Raw genomic sequence first — 21,236 nt, forward strand, 5'->3', positions numbered from 1 at the left:
TCTTATTTGCCTGTCCAGAGCAGTTTTTAGCTGGTGGAAGTGTGCCCGTCAGTTTCGTTTTCGGCCTGGTCGCGCTTTGCATCAGCTGTTGTATGGATACCTCGATCTCGCAGATTTGAAGCCGCATATCTCAATCCTCAATGTAGCAACTCTGGCTAGGAGCAGGGTGTGTGCCCACGGCCTAGGTTTCGCCGCGGCATTAAAATATTGTCCAAAAAACTGGCCTTTTAAATATTCACTTGTGCTCTTGGAAAAAGCCCTTACTTATCATCCCTGCTCTGTGCGGCTGCAGGTGTTAAAGCTGAAAACTGTTTCCGGAGTGTTCTCAAGTAATCCTGCACACGCCAGATTTCCTGCAGTGCAAAGAATTTTCCACAAAAATCTGATGTGCGAAGTGTTACTTGGTAGCAGCAAATTTACGTTTTTCTTTTGTAAAATAGGACGGTGTTTAGTGCCTATCTCACCCATATGCGCCTCTTCTCTTACCTTCCTAGTTTTGGGCAATGACAATATGTACAAGTAATCAGAAAACAAATTTTCCACTCTAATTGCAGCCTATTATATGGTACCAGGAAATGTATACCTACATTTATTTTGGAAAAACTGTAGTTGTGTAGGAGTACAAGTGTCGCTGACAAGCTGGAATGAAAGAAAAAGAAACACGCCAATGCACGGTAACTAAAGGTCATGTTCAGGGTGAAAGCAGTGCTGATTTTGTTGCCAGGCAGCGATAATATAACGTGACGAACTTTATTTTGCTTCTTTTTCACCAAGAGACAATGACGTTTGTCATCAAATTATTCACCTGAACACCAGTCATGTGTATCAAAAATCTTCATTGTCCTCGCACAGAGCACGATGCATAAAAGTTTCATCGGTGCACAAAACTCGATTTGGAGAAGTTCAGAATGAGTAATGAGTAAACTATTGTAGCCCCAGTCGCAAGGAACTATTTCGAATGCTCATTTCAAACACCGCAGTTTAATGAGCAGCGCTGTAAAATGAGTTCCAAGAGGTGCATCAAAAAACCGATTCTCTTATTGCATTCCCCGTGGTTCGTAGTATCAAAAAATGTAAAGATTAGCTTTATGACCAACAATGCTTTGTCTATTGTTCCTCCAAAATTGACTAAATATCTGTAATTATCTCGGGAACTAATTGACTGACTCAAAAAATGGTGAAATATTTAAAAATACTTGGCAAAAAGAAAGCATCAAGACTGACAAGTCTCACAAAGATTACTGAACAATTCGAAGAAGTTGTTTCAAGAGCCACGTCCCCCCTTAAGAGATAAAGTCTGCATAACCCAGCTTTCTCGTTGCAGCACGACTTGTTGACATCGCTTGACATCGACGCATAATCAGCTGAATCTGAGGGCATTGCTGCGTTCACCGCACTGCCGCTGCTGATGATGACTGAACGAAACAAACAGCACGTGGGAATCACGTCGACATTGCTGACTGCGTCGCTTGACTGTTTGGAAGGCCAGCGAGACGGTGTTGAACCCAGAACACATCTGATCCCCAGCGCTCGTGCAATTAACCAAATGTCTTCATAAATTATAAAAATGTAAGTGGCAGTTTCATGACTCTTCTTGTTAGCTTTAGGAAAAGAAACTCAGCGTATGGTTTAATGCCAAGCCCGAAAAATTACCAAATTTATAAATCTTCTGGTCTGATATCAACACTGACATGAATTTGGAACATGTTGATGGCAGCGCAATTACACACGGACACTAAGAAAAAGAGACGACAAACCACAGCGCTGACTCACAACTAATTTTTTATTAGAACAGACACACATTTAGATACTACAACCCAAACCAATGCGACCACACATCATGCGTACGTCACAATCCATCGTATTATTTCCAAAACGTGGCAGGCACGAACCAACTGTGCGGATGATGGCGCGTGTTTTATATTTGCACTAGGGAGCGATTTAAAAATTCAAACTCACTTTCATGTAAATGAATCGAAGGCACACTAAAGCCCCACAACCCCTTAAATGAAAGTGAGTTTGAATTTTTAAATCGCTCCCTAGTGCAAATATAAAACACGCGCCATCATCCGCACAGTTGGTTCGTGCCCATCACGTTTTGGAAATAACATGATGGATTGTGACGTACGCATGATGTGTGGTTGCATTGGTTTGGGTTGTACAATTTAAATGTGTGCCTGTTCTAATAAAAAATCAGTTGTGAGTCAGCGCTGTGGGTTGTCGTCTCTTTTCTTGGGGTCCGTGTGTAAGTGCGCTATTATCAAGATGGTCCAAATGCAATACCAACTAGCCCAGTTGTCACTTCTCTGACATGAATTTTACTTCAGAAACATGCATGCCGCACGCACAATCTTAAATATAGGTTATGTGAAGGGCATAAAAAACGTATAAGAATAATATACGTGTATACAAAAAGTTCACAGCAAAGTTCACGCAAGGGTGTGATAATAAAAGTAGTTCACGCAAGAGTGTGATAATAAAGTACACGGTCATCAAACTAGCTTCCCCATCGTGCACTGACAATATGCTTACGTTAAAAAAGCCTTACCGTGGTTACCGGGAGAATGAAGGTAAATAAGACGACATACATGCCAATGCCCTGTATAAGAAAAACTCAGGAACATCACCGGTAAAAAACAAGATTAGGTTGCACGTCATTTTATTAGAAAACTGGGAGCAATGTCAGTACACAACTGTGCTTTATCTAAAGTGTTGACCAAGTCAGCTTGAGAGCTGCCTTCGTCTTGATAACACAGATTATCAGAATGCAAAAACGGAAGCATAAGGGTGGATGGAGGCAGTGCAATCCTAGCGTTAAGAGGTGTGCCCCAAAGGCAACTTCCTCCTGGCATTTAGCTATACGTTAAGTAAAAGAGTGCTACAAGCCACGCAGAAAAAAAGGAAGAACGACTTCTCGTGACGAGATAACCGACGAGAAGACGAGCACATCTGTTTCGTCATTCTTCCTTCTTTCCATCGTGGTTTGTAGAGCTCTTTGTCTCGAAGCAATATGCTGCAACTAACCCAGCAGCATATTTTACGGAAGCTATACGTCACCGGGGTGTTGAGGGAAAGCCCACCGTCGCTCGCGGGAAGTCAGTGAGTGCTAGCAGCTGTCAATCTGAAGCACCTTAAGTGCGATACATGATACCCAACTGGCTCGTTGCAAATATCTTTTGTATGTGTTTTAGTGAGGCGTTTTTTCAAGAAGGCTGAAGTTAAAGATCCATGTACAGTGGAACCCTGATAATATGACTTTCAGGGTACCAAATGAAAGCGTCGTATAACCAAGTGAGGTGTGATCACAGTACAGATAAATGCCGACCTAGTGGGCAGTCTCACGTGACACATGACACTTAAATTACTAAGCGCGTTCTCGTGTAATTTGCGAACCCGAGGCGGCAATGGAAGAAAAGGTGGGAAAAAAAAAAGAAACGAAGTGACAACGCAGCTTTCAAGGACGGTGATAAGCAGAGATCGAGCGGTAGGAGTGGTAAAGGCCCAAAAGAAACAATGGCGGGGCGATGCAGGGTTTGAAACAACGAACAAGGGGGCGAGAGCGTGTCGTTACAAGAAGAAACTTGGATCGAGCGGGCGAAAGCAGGAGTTTGGTCATCACCACCAAGTATTGCACGTGTTGTCACGTTTGTCAGCTCAATGGAACCTGCAAATTGGCGGCCTAAAAGACATCTAGATATTGACTTCTCGCGATTGGCGCGTTGGCGCTCTGCTGCCGCGTGAGGCTGTTGAAGTTTAAGCTCCCGCCCGCCAACACCCGGTTGCTTGCTTAAGCTTATTCGACAAGTCGTTAGGCCCAAGGCGGACTGTTTACTTTTGCACTTCAAGCATTGTCAAACGGAAGTTAGAAAATGAAGGTCGAAACGAGGTGGAGAAGCGGCGCAAAAGGTGGGAAAAATGCTGGTTTATCCCCACCAGCGTCTGTCATAAGAAGCAGACCACGTGTACAGGAGCATTGCATAATTGCGATTTTTAACGCATTGTTTAGATTTTTAATGCATTGTTTGCCAGGTCCGCAGTGATCTGTCATAAGAAGCCAGTTGTTGTAAAACCAACCAAGGGACATATAACCGGGGTTCCACTGTATATTGAAGCAGTTGACCAACTGTGTTTTAGTGGGATTCCATTTTTGGGGTTTATGGGGCAGAGGGGTCTTTGATCAAAAACTTAATTTTTACAGTTGTGATGTTGAAAATTGGGGGGGGCATATGTAAATTTCCATTCTGACTGCAGATATAAAATCTGTTTCTGTGTAAAACGTCTTTATTTTAAAAATTTATCTGGATTTCTATATTCGATTTTTTTGACATCCTTTGTAAAAAAACTGCTCTAGGGATGCAGCTGAACAATGTACCAGTGAACTGTGCACAAATCAAGGAGTGCAGTAAGACCAACATTACCATTCTATCTGGTCTGCAGCAGAAGTTGCGACGTTTGAAGTTTGGGCTTGAAAGGGGAGAAACCAGAAAAACCGGTTTTGCCTTCAAGGCCCAAACAAACGGTCGCAACTTCTGCAACAGACCAGATAGAATGGTAATGTTGGTCTTACTGCACTCCTTGATTTGTGCATAGTTCACTGGTACATTGTTCAGCTGCATCCCTAGAGCAGTTTTTTTTACAAAGGCTGTCGGAAAAATCGAATATAGAAATCCAGATAAATTTCAATAAAAATGTTTTACACAGAAAAAAATTTTATATCTGCAGTCAGAATGGAAAATTACACACGCCCCCCAATTTTCATCATCACACCTGTAAAAATAAACTTTTTTCGTTTAAGACCAGTGTTCCCCCTTACACAGGGGTTCTCAAGCATGTTGGTCCCAGGAAACCCAGCCAAGCTCCATTAAGTGCCAAGGAACCCCCCCCCCATCCCCCTTTGCCATTTTTCATTCCGTTCACGCTACATTCACGTGCAACAAATTCAAAAGGAAGCAAGCTTGGTTGCTTTTGAATTTATTGCACGGGAATGTCGACTTTACGCGAGCGCATACGCTAGCGGCACCTATCTTACGCGAGCACTTACGCTAGCAGCACCTAACAGGAGAAATGCGCATGGGGGTTATATAAGGCCAAGATTCAAGTGCAATAGTTTAACCACGCGGACCGTTTTCAGAGTATGGCTGGCTACAAGCTGCTGGCGGGATTTACTGTGCGGCTCGCGCCTTTTTCTTATGCACTGAGATATGCTTACTGACACTCGGGCATGAGTAATGGAGGTTCCTTAGATCGATCGCACCTAGGGTTCGCCATCTAAGTTACTCGGTGAGTGCGGAAGGGAAAATTTATCGGTGGCTCGCGGAACCCTGAGGAGGGGCCTGCGGAACCCGTAGGTTCCGCGGAACCCACTTTTGAGAAACCCTGCCTTAATGAATCGTTTCTAAATGAACTTTGCCTGGGCTCGACCAGTCTGACATAAAACCTGGGGGCATATAACCAGGGTTCCACTGTAATGCTGTTCCAATTCAACACAGCATGGAATGTCAAGTTACTCACTTGGACATTTCAGTTTTGACCACCTGCACACCCCCTAGAGTCAAGTGACCTTAATCAACGCTCCTCCAGCACCGACACTTCACTTCTCATCACCCAAAACCTTGCGCCAAATCTCCTCCTGCGACGCGTCCACTTTCGGAAACTCCGCCATGCACGTCGTGCAGCGCGTCCACGCCAGCGCCAACGACGGATGGTAGCACTGCGCAAAGATCCGTATGTCGTAACAGTCCGTGCAAAGCCACTGCAGTGCCGGCATCAGCCGGAACGTCGCCCGCAGCACAACGGGATCCCCCGACATCTCTTCCAACGACTTGTCCGTTCCGAGCGTGAGACGTTGGAGGAATTTGTACGGTTCTCGCACCGCTCTAAACGGCCAGGTCACAAAAGGCGCAACGACGTTCGCCCCGTCCAGACGCAGATCAGTCAGCCCGCGAGCGGCATGAAAGATTGTACGGAACACTTTCACTGAGACTTGTTCGCAGAGGCACAGATGCTTCAGTTTCGGAAACGCGTCGTCGGCTACTGCCTCGTCGAGAAGCTGACAGTTTGAGAGGGAGAGGCTTTGGAGGTTCGTGCACGTCTCGGCGATGGTTGAAACGCTGACTTCGTGGATATACTCGAGAGCCAGATGTGTCAGGGAGAGGGTCTGGAGGACGCCCTTGACGTTGTCGTTGAAGGGGCACCGTGTGTCGCCGGCGTGCATGAGGGAGAGGCGTCGTAGACGGGTGAACTTTTTCAGTCGGGTCAGGGCATTTGCGGCGGCCGTCGCAGTCACCTGCACAAAAAAAGGAAAGGGGTAAAGGTTTTCCCAATCTACCGGGAGTGCATCGTGAAATGCCATGCAAACCTGCACACACTGCAAAGCTGGGCTTTAATGGGGCCATGCAGACAAAACCCAAGTTTGGTTCATTCTCAAGATTGCCTCGTTTGGATCTTACTGACACCACTTTTAACGCACACTTCGCTCAAATAAGCTACATAATTAGGAAAAAAGGGAATGGCCATGTGACTCACCAGCTCATTTCCCGCAACAGAACCTATGATGTCGTTTGTGCCCAGCTGTGCGATTGGCTGAAACCGGCAAAAGCCAACGCAAATATGCACAGCTTATAAAAGCTTGCCAAATGAGCTATGAACGCCTAAATGTAATGCACATTCATTTTACAGCAGTAAGAATGGTGTGGCAAACAATGAAAGTTACGAAAATACACGTAAACATAGAAGTACCGATGCGCACTGCTGTTGGGTAATGGGTGTACTGTGCTTGTTTCAGACTGGCCAACTGGCGTAAGTGACATTGTCTTACATGACCCTGTTCGTCGAGCATACCCCGTGTTTCACGAAACTATTACTTTCTGCAGTAGCAAAAGCAAGCCGGGTGCAAACATGGTCAGAAACAAGGCAACGTCAAACAATGGTCCGTGGCTGAGTGTGGTAGCGCCACCTGGGAGGACTGATGACAAGCAAGGCTGCAGAACCGAATGACGCAGTGGAACTTCGCTTGAATACGCGCACTTTGACTTCATGGCAGAAGTCGGAAAAACACACAATTTGGTGGGAGAATCAAAACTCTAACCTAAATTGAATAATTTCTCAGCAAATACGGCATCATTTGCTGGCGGACAAGTGTTGGGGGCACTATAAAACACGAAATCTTTCGAAAAAAAACAAACTTGTCTGCACGGTTCTTTTAAAGCTTTCCAACTTCTGGCCAGCAGTTTGCTGCATCCCTGCATCATCACAAATGAGAAACTGTTTTTAATTTATGCCACTACATCTCTTCACCACAAAAGCTTGGAGGAGCATATTGCGGTCACCTCAGAAGGTTAAAGGTGTTGTGCCACCAAATTTTAAGTCTGTAAAAAGCCTGCTGTAGGCTTTCTCTGTATGCAAGGACCATCAACAGAAAGTGCTGGTTACAGCAAGCGCTTAATATATATTTTAATTCGCTTCTAAAAAGTACCTAAAAGCTCTTCTGGAGATCGGGACCCATCGCTAGTGCCACTAACCATGACGTCAGTGAATTGCCAGCATAACAAAGTTTGTGACGTCATACCACGTTAGCGACTCGAACGACGTCAACGTGAACTCCAGTTACCACAGTTTGTTTGGTGGAGTTTGGCCTCAGTCGTCGTGGTGTGAGGACGTGTTTTTCGTTCGCTCCTGCGCGGCCGGGGCGGTATCACGATTATGCCAGCCACGCGTCGCGAGCCATGGGTGATTTTTCTGGGCGGCGCGCGCTCTGCTGAGTGGGGTCGTCGAGCGCCTGCTCCCGCTCGCCAGTAACCGCTCGTCTGCCTGGATCTTCACCCAGCAGGCTCCCCTCACTTCGGACCGCCATGCACGACTCATCGCAGCACAGCCCTCACCTCTACGCTTCACCGCTCCTGTCGAGAACTTCTCCCGGACGCAGCATGACGCCAGGATCTGTGTTTGTGATGTGTTCTGTGCTCGGTGGCCCCCAGTGACTGTGGCAACGCTTCTTTTCTTCGCGGCACCTTAACTTTTTCTATCTTTACCTATCTCCTTTTCTCTATCCTATCCTATTCACCCCCTTCTATATTCCCTACCCCTGGACTGGGTTGTATGCCGGTGAGCCCCCAGATGGGCTCAAAATTATCCCCAGTCCATTTCTTTTCCTCTTCAAACCGAACCACTCAAGTCAAACAGTATGTTTGGTCGCTTGGTCGTATCAGACACACTAGGCCGACACGATGGCGACGACGACGAGTCGCCAAAATATCGGCCAACTGCCGAATTGCCAGACCGCGTTGCCACACTACGCCGACGGCGACACAAACACGTCGGCCGATGGAAAGTCGCCGTAGTGTGACTGACTCGCCGACCGAAGGCGACAACAAAACCGGTCGCCTGACTGGTCGCCCGACGCGTCGTCGGGAATTGACCGAGAAGCGAAAACTGCGCCTCGACAACATTCGTTCCGCAATGAACGCGGCTCTATTTTGTTAGTTTCTGGAGTGTAATAAACTCAGTAAGGTCCATGAAGCCCATACAACTCAAATCTAGCGCTAATGCGATCCGTATTTTGGCGTTCGACGCTTCGGCCGTGCTCTTCGGCGACGCCACTACCCCAGCATGCGTGTGTGATCGGCTCACCTGTAGAAAATATAAGGTCAGTTTCGTGCAGAAGAAGAGTTACGTAGGGTAATTTGAGTAATAAGAGATCAGTATCGGCAAAGGTTTTTAACGTAAAACGTAAAACCAAAGTACGCCAAGCACTATTCCTACAGTGCAAAATCGTAGTCGCAGCCGGGCACACTTATTTTTGCGAGCGCTTTCGCGAAGGAGCAGAGTTGATGGCGATAAGCTGTTGCGGGGGCTTCGCGGAATCTTGCTGCGCAAGCGCTATTTCAAGAATTTGAGTTTACAAGCCCGGAATTCTGTAAACTAGCTAGTAAACACCGACGTACGACTCCAAGGATGGGCCTTCACCTAACCCGCTATTTCGCAGTGTGAAACCATTTGTCCGGTGGCGCAGTGGTCTCGCGCGTCGCGCCCGCTCGGTCAACTGTGCGGGTTCAACTCGCGGCAGGGGCAGCTTTTCTTTTCTTTCTTTTTTTCTTTTTTTTTTTAGCGTTTTTTTTAAGCATTTTTATGGTTTGCATATCCATGGTTTTCATTTGTCTGCATCCGAGGATGCAGACAGAGAGTCCGTGTCGGAGCTGTCGCGGCTTGACAAGACGAGTCGGCGTGTTTACTTCCGTGGTGAAGCATGTGTGTGCGGGAGCAGATGCCGGAGTAAAGTCGCAGCGCCGTATGGTGTAGTGTTGCGGAGTTACCAGTTCGGAATTGGAATGAATCCGGAATCATTCCACATTTTCGCGACCCCGGAATGGAATGGCGACAATACTGGAAGGAATGGAATGGGAATGGAATTAAGCGCCTTTTCCCCGGAATGGAATGGGAATGAAATTACATGTATTTTTCCCAAAATAAAGCGCACTTTTCCTTCTGCGCGCTGTTTTTTGTCAAAATATGCAAAAATATGCAAAAGATCTCACCAGCCCAAGTTCAAACATTAGTAAGCCGGAGCCTTGAATTTAACAATAACTCAGTACTGTTAAAATCCATTGGCTGATTACAAGCACAGTATATTTTAAGCAGTAATTCTACTACAATTATGTCCTTAAATACAGCGCTGCTACGAAGTTCGTCGTGATTCTCCACCTAATAATCGTGGCTCTAAGCCGTTGGTATCCGTGGTGGGGAACTACCGCGGTGGCATTCCCCCCTATCTCTTCCACCAACTTCACCTTGTGATTTTTTACCTTGGCGGCGCCTTCGCCCTGGCTGCGAGCTGTCTCCCCACGCTTCAATATAGTTTTTTGCGTCCGGAACTGTCGGTGATCGCATCCCACCTCGCCGTCATCGCGACGCTGGCGCGGTGTTAGTGTTCACTGCGAAATTCCGCATTTCAGCTTACACCCCATCTCCCTCCGCGCTCCCCCCTCCTCCCGCAGGACGTTTCGCAATACTGGCCCTCCTGTCTAGACACTCGGACGCCTTTGCCCGAAGCAGCGTCTACGAAGGCCTAAAATATTGGTTCGAGAATCCACCCGAAACAGGAGAGCCCATGTGATAGGAACTGCGGTCGCGCCTGTGCCTGCAAGCTGCACGCTGCAAGCTTTGTTCCTAAACGGTTCCGACCTAACGGAATGCGAACGCTAGCCACTTTCCCTTGCTTTCCCGACTCGCAAGGGCAGTTTCCGTTGTAAATGTGACGTCAGCTGACGTGGAACGCGTGTTTTCCACGGCATCTCCTTTAATGACAGACAGCAAAGCGAAACCGGCTCTCAAACACCTCTTTTAAGCGGCTCGTTTGTCAAGCGCAACACACAGGCAGAAGTCAACTGTATTAGTTTACTTTTTTTTTTTTGTTTTTAGAACTGATCGTTGAAGCAGCCGTCATTTACACTTCGTGTTTTCAGAACTGAACGGCGAAGCGCCCATTTGGCTCACACCACCTTGTTACGTGATTTTGAGGAATGAAACCAAAATAAACTTTTTTTCTACCTTTCACGGCAGCTTGAGACCTTTATTGCAGCATATAAAATTCACGAGTAGACCTAATTGCGCTGCTGAGCACGAGGTCGCGGTTCGATTCCTGGCCGTGGCGGCCCCTTTCCTGATGGAGGCGAACAGCAAAAACGCCCGTGTGTACGAGATTTCGGCCTAAGGTGGTCAAAATTAATCCGGAGCCCTCCACTACGGTGCGCCTCATTGCCTGCGTTGCGTTGGCGCGTTAAACCCTACAATATATCAACGAGGACACCTACGCACTTTTTTCTGGCGTAGGGATTTCCACAACACTAGACTGACCGGCTGCCAAACATGTCCTTCTATTATTATCGTTATCATTTTTCTTTACATCTTTTCTTTCAGTTTATCGCCCAGACCAGAGGACACTTGGGGGAACCTTCATTGCTACTCCACTGCATGCAACTCCTCAAATTCGTTATACAGGCCTCAGTTATACAATTAGTTATGCAGGCCTTGGACTCTTTTTGCTGAGTCCAAGGCCGCAACGCATTCTCTAAGTCCTTCTTCAGTTAGGTGCGTGATGCAAAAGTGTGAACAATCTCCCAATTTCTAAAACAAAAACAAAACAAAAAAAAAACAAGATGCAGATTAGTATACGAACCAATGCACTATCCCAGTATACACCAACGAGAAAAAAAAAAAGAATTCTCCCTGCGCATTAGTTCTCATCGAGACACCCATACAAAGGTCGCGCATACTCTAAGCACAGCCTGAACTTTCGCTCGTGCGCAGTGGACGATACCTGACGCACGTAACTAAGCTTTTCGGCAAGGGCGACATTGCATACCTGCGCACACGCAAACACAGGAAGTTCTGAACCTATCCATGCTTTCAAGGCGCGCTTGACATGCGTGAGTGCTGACGACCTGTGCGGCCCGTGATCCGTATTTGGTGCAAAGGCAGGACAAGGTGCTCAAGCGGTAATTCTTCCAACTGATACCACCAGATCCGGAGGTTCTGTTCCTCGTTAACAAAATTATAGTTCTAACCATGCTCACGACCGCTCCATATGCGTGTTAACCGCTTAAGGAATATAATGTCTTCTTCAACCATACTTTTGTCAGCACAAAAATAGAACATGTCATCACGTTAGCATTAACACATTCACACTTAAACAATATTAAAGCATCACAACTCGTAAAGACGTGCTGACCATGCAAATACTATAATAACTACCTGGAGAACTGCCCCTGTGGGAATTAGTAGGGTGATTGCACTGAACGAGATATGCCACAAAGCCACTATCCCTCGACCTTGGTTACGTGTTTTGCGTGTTTTAGCAGTTCTTAACGCGTGTAACAACATCAGCTTAATGGTGGGTTCATTGGTAACTTGATAATCACCCGTTAAAACATTGAGGAATTAGAGGAATGGAATTGAACTGCCCGGCAATTCCCGGAGTGGGAATGGCGATGTTCTGGCATTCCGAGGAATTGAAAGGAATGGAATTTAGGCAACTTGTAATTCCCCGGAATGGAATTGGAATGGAATGGGGACGCTCATTCCGCAACACTGCATGGTAGACACACGTGGCAGAGCGTCCTCGCAACACTGTGACGTCACTGCTTGAATCGGTGCCCAGAAACCAAAACCGAATTCTGTTCACATGAATCGTGCGATAATAATTTTTTTACTCAGAATATGTGCATGTGAGAGCATGTATCATGCTTTCCAACGAAAAATAAAACGTTTGCAACAAACAATTCACAAGCAACAAATTTGGTGGCACAACACCTTTAAGGAAAGGTACCGGCACAGTGTAAGACTGGAGTGCCAGCACTGGATTCGAAAAAAATAATTTGATCATGCAAATGGAGTCTCGGCAGTCCTGCAGAAAAACTTCCACTTGCACGCTATTTCCACAACGCTATCTAATCACTGCCTACGAGTCTCCTCACTTGCTTGTGAAGTTTGAAAGATCACAGCAGACACTCCAAGCAGGCGTTGGAAACCAACCCCAGCGTTTATTCTGGTTCAGGCAGTCGAGATTTAAGCACACCAGCAACCAAACTCCAGTGTAACCATGCAGTAGCACAGTGATTTCTAAAGCATTAATCAAGAATTATTTGAGTGTAGCCCCAAATTGGGCATGTAACGTGTATCTAATGCGGCAGCCCAGTTATGTGCATGGTAAAAGCAGCAAGTGGCAATGTCGCCGTTCCCTAACCACCTACGCACCCTTTTTCCATGTGCTTTGGCCGCTTGTTTGTTCAGAGTATATAGAGAGCTTACAGAGGTCGCCCTTGTTTTGTTTTAAATCTGGGATTTTGGCTAAAGGGTCGCAAACCATGCAAGAGCGCGCTAAAGATGGTAGGTTTGCAAATCACGAAAGAACGCTCTAAAGACGGTAGTTTAAATAAGTTCTTAGCCCACCTTTCGCGTGAGCCTGTTTACTAGGTCGTTCAGACACGTGTTCTCAGCAGAAGCCAACACAGCAGACCCCGCGAAAGTAGAGGCGGTGAGAAAGATAACGCCCCCAAAGAATCCAAGTGAAGTCAGAAGACTCCTTGGAATGATCAACCACCGTAGCAGGTTTATCCCTCACCTGGCGCATACTGTAGAACCGCTACGTGAGCTCACACATGCCAGGAGTGTCTTTGAGTGGAGCAGCAAGCAACAAGACGCCCTAGACAAGGTCAAGGAAGAGCTGACAGCCAATCACTCACTGGACTACTATGATGACTGTAAGGAGACTTACCCTCATTACAGACACAGGTCCCGTTGGAATCAGTGCAGTGCTTGCACAAGAAAAACCAGGAGAAGGAGGAAAAGAGGAAACCAGCATCCTGGCTTACTACGAAGGCATCTGAAGGCATCTGACAAAATGTGGGAAGAAACTGCCTTGAAAGCTTGCGTTCACATTCGTCACGAGCTCACAGTGACCGACAACAACGTCATTCTTCGAGGCACAAGGCTTGTGCTTCCAGATAAGCTTCAGAGGAGGGCGATAGAAATTGCGCACAGAGGACATCAGGGTGTCGTAAAGACAAAACAGCTGATAAGGGAGAAAAACTGGTTTCCCGTTCTGGACAAAAAGGTGGAAGACTTGATCAAGAACTGCTGTGCTTGCCAGAGCACTGTTCCAAGAGACAAACCACCACCTCTTCAGATGACAGAACTACCTCCAAGGCCATCGCACACTCTGGCAGCAGACTTTGCAGGTCCTCTTCCTGGTGGAAAAAACCTCTTGGTTGTAGTGGACGAGTACTCAAGATTTCCCATGGTCGCAACCTTGCCTTCGCTGAACATGCCCACAGTGACAGCGAAAATGCTGGAAATGTTTGCCATTCATGCAATGCCACTGAAAGTCAAAACGGACAATGGACCCCCATTTTTCAGCACTGACTTTGCGAGCTGCATGGGAGCCAACGGAATAAAGCATCACAGAGTGACACCTTTGTGGCCGCAAGCCAACGGAGAGGCTGAGAGATTCATCAAAAACATAAAGAAGACTGAAAGCAGCAGCAATAGAAGGAAGAAATTGGGAAACAGAGCTGCAAGAATACCTGCTCAACTACAAGGCGACCCCTCAAGGAACAACAGGTCTCTCTCCAGCGGAGCTTCTCTTCGGGAGAAAAATCAAGACAAAACTCCCAGGGGCAGCAACCGAAGACGAAGACAAACAACTCTGAGAGAGGGACACGCTCAAGAAAACAAGAATGAAAACATACGCGGACAAGAGACATCATGCAGCTCCACACTCTCTTCAGGTAGGAGATCGAGTGCTGTTAAAGCGCCCAATGAGATTGGCCCACGAGTCGCACTACGACCCAGACCCATACGTAGTAACCCGCGTACAAGGGACTGCGATCACAGCAAAAAGAGCAGGGAAAAAAAAAACGATCAGAAACTCAACGTTTTTCAAAAGAATTGAAGGGTCCTCCAAACACACATCTGACGAAGAGGACGCAATAACAGGTTTCAGGACTACAACTACAAACGACTTGAGCACGAGCCCTGGGGCCGACAATACGCCTGTTTCAAACGAAGACACCGCAAGACTTCCCGCCGAAACTGAGGAGCCAGAAAATGCCGAGGGAGCTGAGGGTTCATCACAGCCTCCACTTCAACCACCCCAAGCCACAGCGGCGCCGCAGCCACGGCGTTCAACAAGAAATAAAATGCCGAGCCGGTTCACGGACTACGTCGTGGAGACACGCTAAGCGAACATTTCCAAAAGTGCAACAGGAAATGTGGTGTTTAGAGTAGAAACCAGACGGCGTCACCGTCCCCAAATGCGCGCTTTGTGAACCGAAACCCAAAGGTAAACACAAGCGGACAGAGTGACGACGCGGAACACACGGTCAAGTGGCGGAAGAAAGAGCAGCGCACTCGCGCAAGGTTGTACGTTTATGTCTTGCTTTTCAATAAACCCAGTATCAGTCTATAAGTGTTTTTAATAAGAAGCAAGAACACTACAAAGACCAAATATGCAAACATGATTTTTGCTGTAGGCTATGAAGAATGGTAGAAGGAAAATGGCAAGGACAGCTGCTCAGAACGCATACATGGCCGTGCCACGCGAGCAGCGGAGCACATTCGTGCGATTTCAACTGGATAAGGATTGGCTGTAGCTCCGACTTGGCGAACCGGGCCTGCGGCTCATGTAAAGATGGCCAGCCACATCATTATCACCATCAAGCAATGGCGTCTGCCTAAGACTTTTTTTTTGTTTTGGGTAGTGGCTTTCCTCCATGGGTGGCGGTGTGGGCGCACCGCGCATGTTTTCGGTAAAACGAAGCGCCCTGAAAGATTAAAGAGACAGATAGCTGGCGCTATGCTTATTTTATTGTAAAATAATTGTTCAAACCCAGCCCAAATCATCGAAAATTTCGTTGAAGCGAAAGCAAGCCTCACAAATGGTTTGTTGTGGGGAGGACTTTGTTGCATTGACTTCTATGGCTAGCTAACGGGGAATTTGAAATATTTCGTTGAAGCGGAGTTCGTTGTAGCGGGGTTCGGCTGTAGCAGTTAAATGGCGCTGGCTGTTTTTCCACCGCAGACGTTGTTTAGGCCGGTGCCATCTTTGTTTCTCGCGTCATCTTTGCTCTGCACGCGGCACCCACTCTCAGTAAGATTCAGTGGCATTTTGCCTCTCCAGAAGAAAGCCCTGTTTGGACCAGCATAGACCAGTAACGATGGGACGACAGCTGAGGTCCTTCACTGCAGCGTTCAAGCTGCAAGTGGATGACTGCGCCGAGGAGCACGGCAAGCGGGCGGCGTGACGAAAGTTGGACGAAAAGTGTATGCGGTACTGGATACTGCAAAAAGGAAGACCTCGCTGCAACCAACAGAAACCGAAAGACGTTCCGTGGAAAGAAGTGCAAGCTCCCAAAAACTGGAAGAACTAGTTTCTTATGTGGCTGGCGCGTCATTTTGCCATTTCGTCATATCGTCATTTTGGGTCATTTCAGATGATGCGCATACAAATGCTCGCTAATGTCCGCCACATGGAAATTCCACTGGCGGAATTTAAAGCAAGTCGGGGGTGGGCTACACGGTTCATGAAGCGCAACGGGCTGTGCATCCGTGGTCGAACGACGATACGAACGATGATATGAACCGCGGTTGAACGAACGAATGCCGAACGATGAAAGGCTTCCGAAGGAGTACGAGAGCCAGCTCCTGAAGTTTCACTGCTTCGTGAGCACTCTCAGGCGCAAGCACAACTTCGATTTGTCCCAAATTGGGAATGTGGATCAAAACCCCGTGTAGTTCGATGCACCAGAAAACACCACGATTGACTTTCGAGGTGCGAGAAGTGCATCCGTGCGCACGACCGGTGCAGGGCGGCAGAGATGCGCCGTGATGCGGTGCATGACGGCGGATGGCAGGAAGCTGCCGCCACGCGTTGCGTTCATGAGGAAGACGTTCCCGAAGGAGAAGTTCCTCCAGGGAATTATTGTGCGGGAGCAGGAGAAAGGATAAATGATGTCCGACGAACTTGTAGACTGCGTAAGACTGTCTGGGCCAGCAGGCAGGCAGGCAGGCCGGGAGGCCTGCTACAGCGCAAAGCCCTCCTAGTGCTCGACAGCTTCCGAGGTCACTTGACGGACCGCATCAAAGACGGGCTCGCAGCCACCCTAATTGATTGATTGTATGGTTTAACGTGCCGACGCAACGTAGGCGATGAGGCGCGCCGTAGTGGAGGGCTCCGAATTAATTTTGAACACCTGGGGATCTTTAACGTGCGCCGAAATCTCGTACACACGGGCGTTTTCGCTTTTCGCCTCCATCAGAAAAGCGGCCGCCGCGGCTGGGAATCGAACCTGCGACCTCGTGCTCAGCAGCGCAACGCCTTAGCCACTGAGCCACCGCGGCGGGTCGCAGCCACCCTAACGAACGTAGCCATGATTTCTGGTGGAATGACAAACATGCTGCAGCTGCTAGGCTTCAGCGTTAACCGGCGATTCCAAGACAGAATTCCGCCACTGCTACTTGGAATGCATGGCCGCAGGCGATCGTAAGAAGACCCCGTCGGGGAGACTGAAGGGGGCATCGCTGCAACAAGTCTGCGAGTGGATTTTCAGTGCGTGATGTGTGGTGTCCTCTGACACTGTTGTGAAAAGCCTCAAAGTGAAGGGTATTTCAAACTCAGTGGACGGTATTGAAGGCGATCGTCTCTGGGAGGACGTTAACGAGGCGAGCTCTTCCACGAACGAAGAAAGCGAAGTGGAGGGAGAATAAAACGCCTCTGTCGTGTCATTTGAGTCTCCCTTACACTCTGCTACAGTCAAAGGAACAGTAAAACGCGGCAGTGGGCCGCCGTCAGCCTAATTTGTGCAAGGCCGGCACCCAGGCAATATTTTAGGAAACAAAGTGCAGCCCTTACACAAGTATATGCAGTATTTGATTAGTGCTTTCCTAATCGGCGCGGATGCCGTTTTACAGTGTAAAATTTCGCCCGCATTATCAGCTTCTTGCCTGCAAGAGCAACTTTGTTTGCCGCACGCGTAGCATTGCAGCGATAGGTTAGAAGCGGTCGCTGGAGCTACCCGCATCGCACGGGTCATCCCCTCCGTGCCTGTGTCAACGGGCCTGTGCCTCACAAGGCACGTTTTTGCGCGCAGAAAACACCCCACGTAGACGATTAAGCTCCGACAGAAACAGAAACAGTGCGCCAGCCGTGCTGGCAGCAACCTCTTCATGCGGTTCACTTCATTTTAAGGGGGGAGGCTACCCTTGAAGGCTAAGTTTTTTGTTTCTTGAGATATCTGAATGAAATTTTCAGGGTATTGTTATAGCCCCAACATTAGAAAAAGTGAAAAGTTTCATCGAGCTACGGAGGTTAGTTCTCAAGTTATGAGGGAATACCACGGTGGTTTGTATGGGCTTCTTATCCCAGTCCTGAAATGAATTAGCCAAGCGTGCTGCGACTATGAAACTCATCATGGTTATTCCTGAATATGTGCCTCAGGGCAAGACAGCCCTTTTTCTAAATTTTTCACCGGAAAAATTTTAGCACAGCACTAAAATTAGTGTTGCTGATCAAACATGCAAACATGATTTCGTTTTGATTTTTTACAAAATCAAGAGACAAAAATTTTCAGAAAACGGGCTTGTCTTGCCCTCGAAAATTTACTAAGGAACAGAATAAAAAAAAACCGGATGCAAATCTGACAAGCACTTCTTGAGATATCACTGGGATAAGCAGTCACAAAAGGGAAAAAGTTCATTTTGAGAAAACGGCCTTCAAAGTTTGTGTACTCATTTTCACTTCTAAAAGGACCCCGCAGCATAGCTAGAGGGGTCTTGGCACACTGTCTTCCTCCTCTGTTGCTTTTCCATCTTCTCCTGCTTTCGTTTGCTGGCCTTGTTCATGCGCAGGGCGCCTTTTTCAGCAGCTCGCTGGAGGGCTAGATGGCCTGGTGTGACGAGCCCCACAGACGCGGATATTTCTCAAGCAGCCCTGTAGAAGCCCACATGTACCTCAGCATAGCTTCATGCAGTGCTGTCTCAACAGCAATCAATGAAACATGCTGCTCCATGGGCATCACGGACCACAGGACTATTTGCATTTGCGCTAAGCGAAAGTTCCCACCTTCACCTGTAATGATGGCAGGCACAGGGTAGGGCTCCGTGGCTTGGAACTTCCTTTGGGTCGCCGGCATAGCACGAAGTTCGTTTTGAACAGCAGCATGTTGTCTGTTCGCTGCCTCGACCTCCTCGCGTGGCAGGAAATGTGTCTCCAAGTGAACTGTGCGCGACACGTTCCCGCTTGTCGAGGTTGATGTGAGACCGGAGACGGAGGCCGCGGTCGCAGAGGTCGATGCGCTTGAGACGCCGGACACACTCGCAGCATCGAAGTCTTGCACAGACAGGGCAGGAGATCGTTATTGGAAGAGTGGACACTATCGTTAATGATGTTCTGTGCCACCTTCTTTTTGGCCATGCAAACGAGCTTCATGGAGTGCTTCTGCGCACCGAACGCGTGTAGCATCCTGAACTTCACTCCGCGCATCGTGTCCGATCACGTACACGATCTGGCAGGCTACTCCGAACTATTGAAGTACATCATCGATTGTAAGCACGGCAAAAAACTAAGTAGAATGAGCGGAAAAGCGAACGAAAAGGTGGTAATCAGTGAGGCAGAACAACAAAGGAGCAGCGAAAAGCAGATGATGGTGCAGGGTATCTGGTAGATGCGAGCGGCGCAGGCCGCCGGCCGGGGAGAGGCACGCGTCATCACGCGCAGCAGCCAATAGCATTTGCGCGTCAGCTCGCTTGCCCAGGCAGCGGGCGCACGGTCCAATTTGTAGCTTCACACACGGGACGCGGGAAACTCGAAAGCGCTGCAAGTCCCCCAATCACAAGCGTATCACGCCTCGGCCGCCAGCAGTAATGGTGGGGAAAAAAAAAGCGCAAGAATCCACAAACAAAACAAGATAAAAATGGCGGCTCTACAAAAAGCAGCATGGCGGCTGCGTTCGCGCAAAATTTGGGTCCGTTTCGCGTTTGCTCGTGCCTCGGGAGATGCCGCGGCTGGTTATACAGTTAAACCTCGATGTAACGAAGTTGGTAAAATCCGTAATTTACTTCGTTACATTGAAATTTCGCTACATTGAAATTCGCGGTTTTAATGAAGTGTTCATCCCGTGAAGCATTTCCTGCAAAAGAAAACGTAGCGTGCATACACGGCTGGCGCACTCTTTCTGTTTCTATCGAAGCTTAATCGTCTATGCGGGCATCAGAGTGAACCGCATGGAGCGTTTTCTCCCCGCAAAAGCACGCCCCGCAAGCCACAGGCGCGCTGACGCAGCCGCGGAGACAACCCGCGTGATGTGAGTAGCTCCAGCGACCGCTTCCGCTTGCTGAAACGCAACTCGAGTGGCAAACGAGAGGGGCATGCAAGAATAAAAGCGGATAACGTGGGCGAAATTCTCACTTTGTAAAGCGTCATACGCGCCGCTTACGAAAGCGCCCATCAAATATCTTCGGCATGCCCGAGCACTTCGAAGCTCCCGCCATAGGGTGCGCGCCTCCCCATTGGCGAAACTGGTCAGGCTCCTCCCACTGCCGCGTGCAGCGCGAGTCACTTCCTGGCGCAGAAGCCGCCGCCGGCGCAAAATCGCGGACGCGGGTCCGAAAAAAACGCGCGCACAAATGCTTGCTGCAGCGATGAAACCCAACAAGCCTGAGCGAACGAAGGGCAAAACGGCGGCATGCGGCGGCGGCGGCCCCGCAAGAGGCGATTAGGCTTACCACCGCGGAGGATGTTTGATGGGCGCTTTCGTAAGCGGCGCGCATGACGTTTTACCAGTTTTACTGTGAAAATTTCGCCAACGTTATCCGCTTTTTTTTTTTTTTTTTTCTCGTGTGCCCCTCTCATTTGCCCCTCGAGTTGCGTTTCAGCGAGCGGTTGGAAGCGGTCGCTGTAGCTACTCGCATCGCGCGGGTTGTCTCCGCGGCTGCGTCAGCGCGCCTGTGGCTTGCGGGACGCGTTTTGAGTTTTTGCGGGGAGAAAACGCTTCGTGCGGTTCACGCTGATGTCCGCGTAGGCCCGCGTAGACGATTAAGTTCCGACAGAAAGAGAAACAGTGCGCCAGGCGTGTATGCACGCCACGCAGTTTGTAGGCAAGGGGCTCGCTGCATCCGCGGCATTGGCCGGCCCGTGTTGCCGTTCGCGTTTTATTGAGACCCATTTCGGCGCTTGCGTCTCCCAAAATATACCTCTACAACTTAAATTTCGTGCCTAGCTCTCCATGAAACTTCGTTACATTGAAATTCCCGCAAACGGGACTTCGTTACACAGAGGGTGAAAATACATGGTGTGCATACACTTGAAGTTACGAAAAATTCCGTGGTTCGTTACATCGAGGTTTTCGTTACATTGAAGTTCGTTACATCGAGGTTTAACTGTATATTCGTTTTTTGACATTTTTACGATGATCAAGGAGCTGATAATTTCAGAGAAGCTAGTTTATGACATATGCGACCCAAATACAGGGTTTTCCAGAAATCACTTATTTCGCGATTTTTCGGTTTTCAAAGGCTGCGTCCCCCCTTAACCGCGAATTTCACTGCAGAGAAATTTCAGCGTAACGAAGTAAATTATGAATTTCACCAACTTTGTCACATCGAGGTTTGACTGTGTTTGTTTACAAGAACACCATGCAGCGGGTGGCCGTGCAGGCAGCCCTGCAGTGGCACCACCAGAGGGCAAC

At 48.3% G+C, this 21,236-nt stretch overlaps 1 protein-coding gene across 2 annotated transcripts in view; it reads right to left on the reverse strand.

Annotated features, from left to right (window-relative positions):
• Positions 1–4,640: 4,640 nt before the first annotated feature.
• LOC144142243 (uncharacterized) overlaps positions 4,641–21,236 on the reverse strand; it is a 70,187-nt gene continuing 53,591 nt past the window's right edge. For both annotated transcript variants that reach the window (XM_077673606.1, XM_077673605.1), the window contains exon 5: positions 4,641–6,286. In XM_077673606.1, the coding sequence (XP_077529732.1) occupies positions 5,591–6,286 (696 nt within the window). In that variant the 3' untranslated portion in view covers positions 4,641–5,590. The remainder of the gene's footprint in view (positions 6,287–21,236) is intronic.

The sequence above is a fragment of the Haemaphysalis longicornis genome, unplaced genomic scaffold (genome assembly GCF_048455015.1).
Source record: "Haemaphysalis longicornis isolate Haplotype H1 unplaced genomic scaffold, Haemaphysalis longicornis Haplotype H1 scaffold_6, whole genome shotgun sequence".
In the NCBI taxonomy this organism is placed as follows: domain Eukaryota; kingdom Metazoa; phylum Arthropoda; class Arachnida; order Ixodida; family Ixodidae; genus Haemaphysalis; species Haemaphysalis longicornis.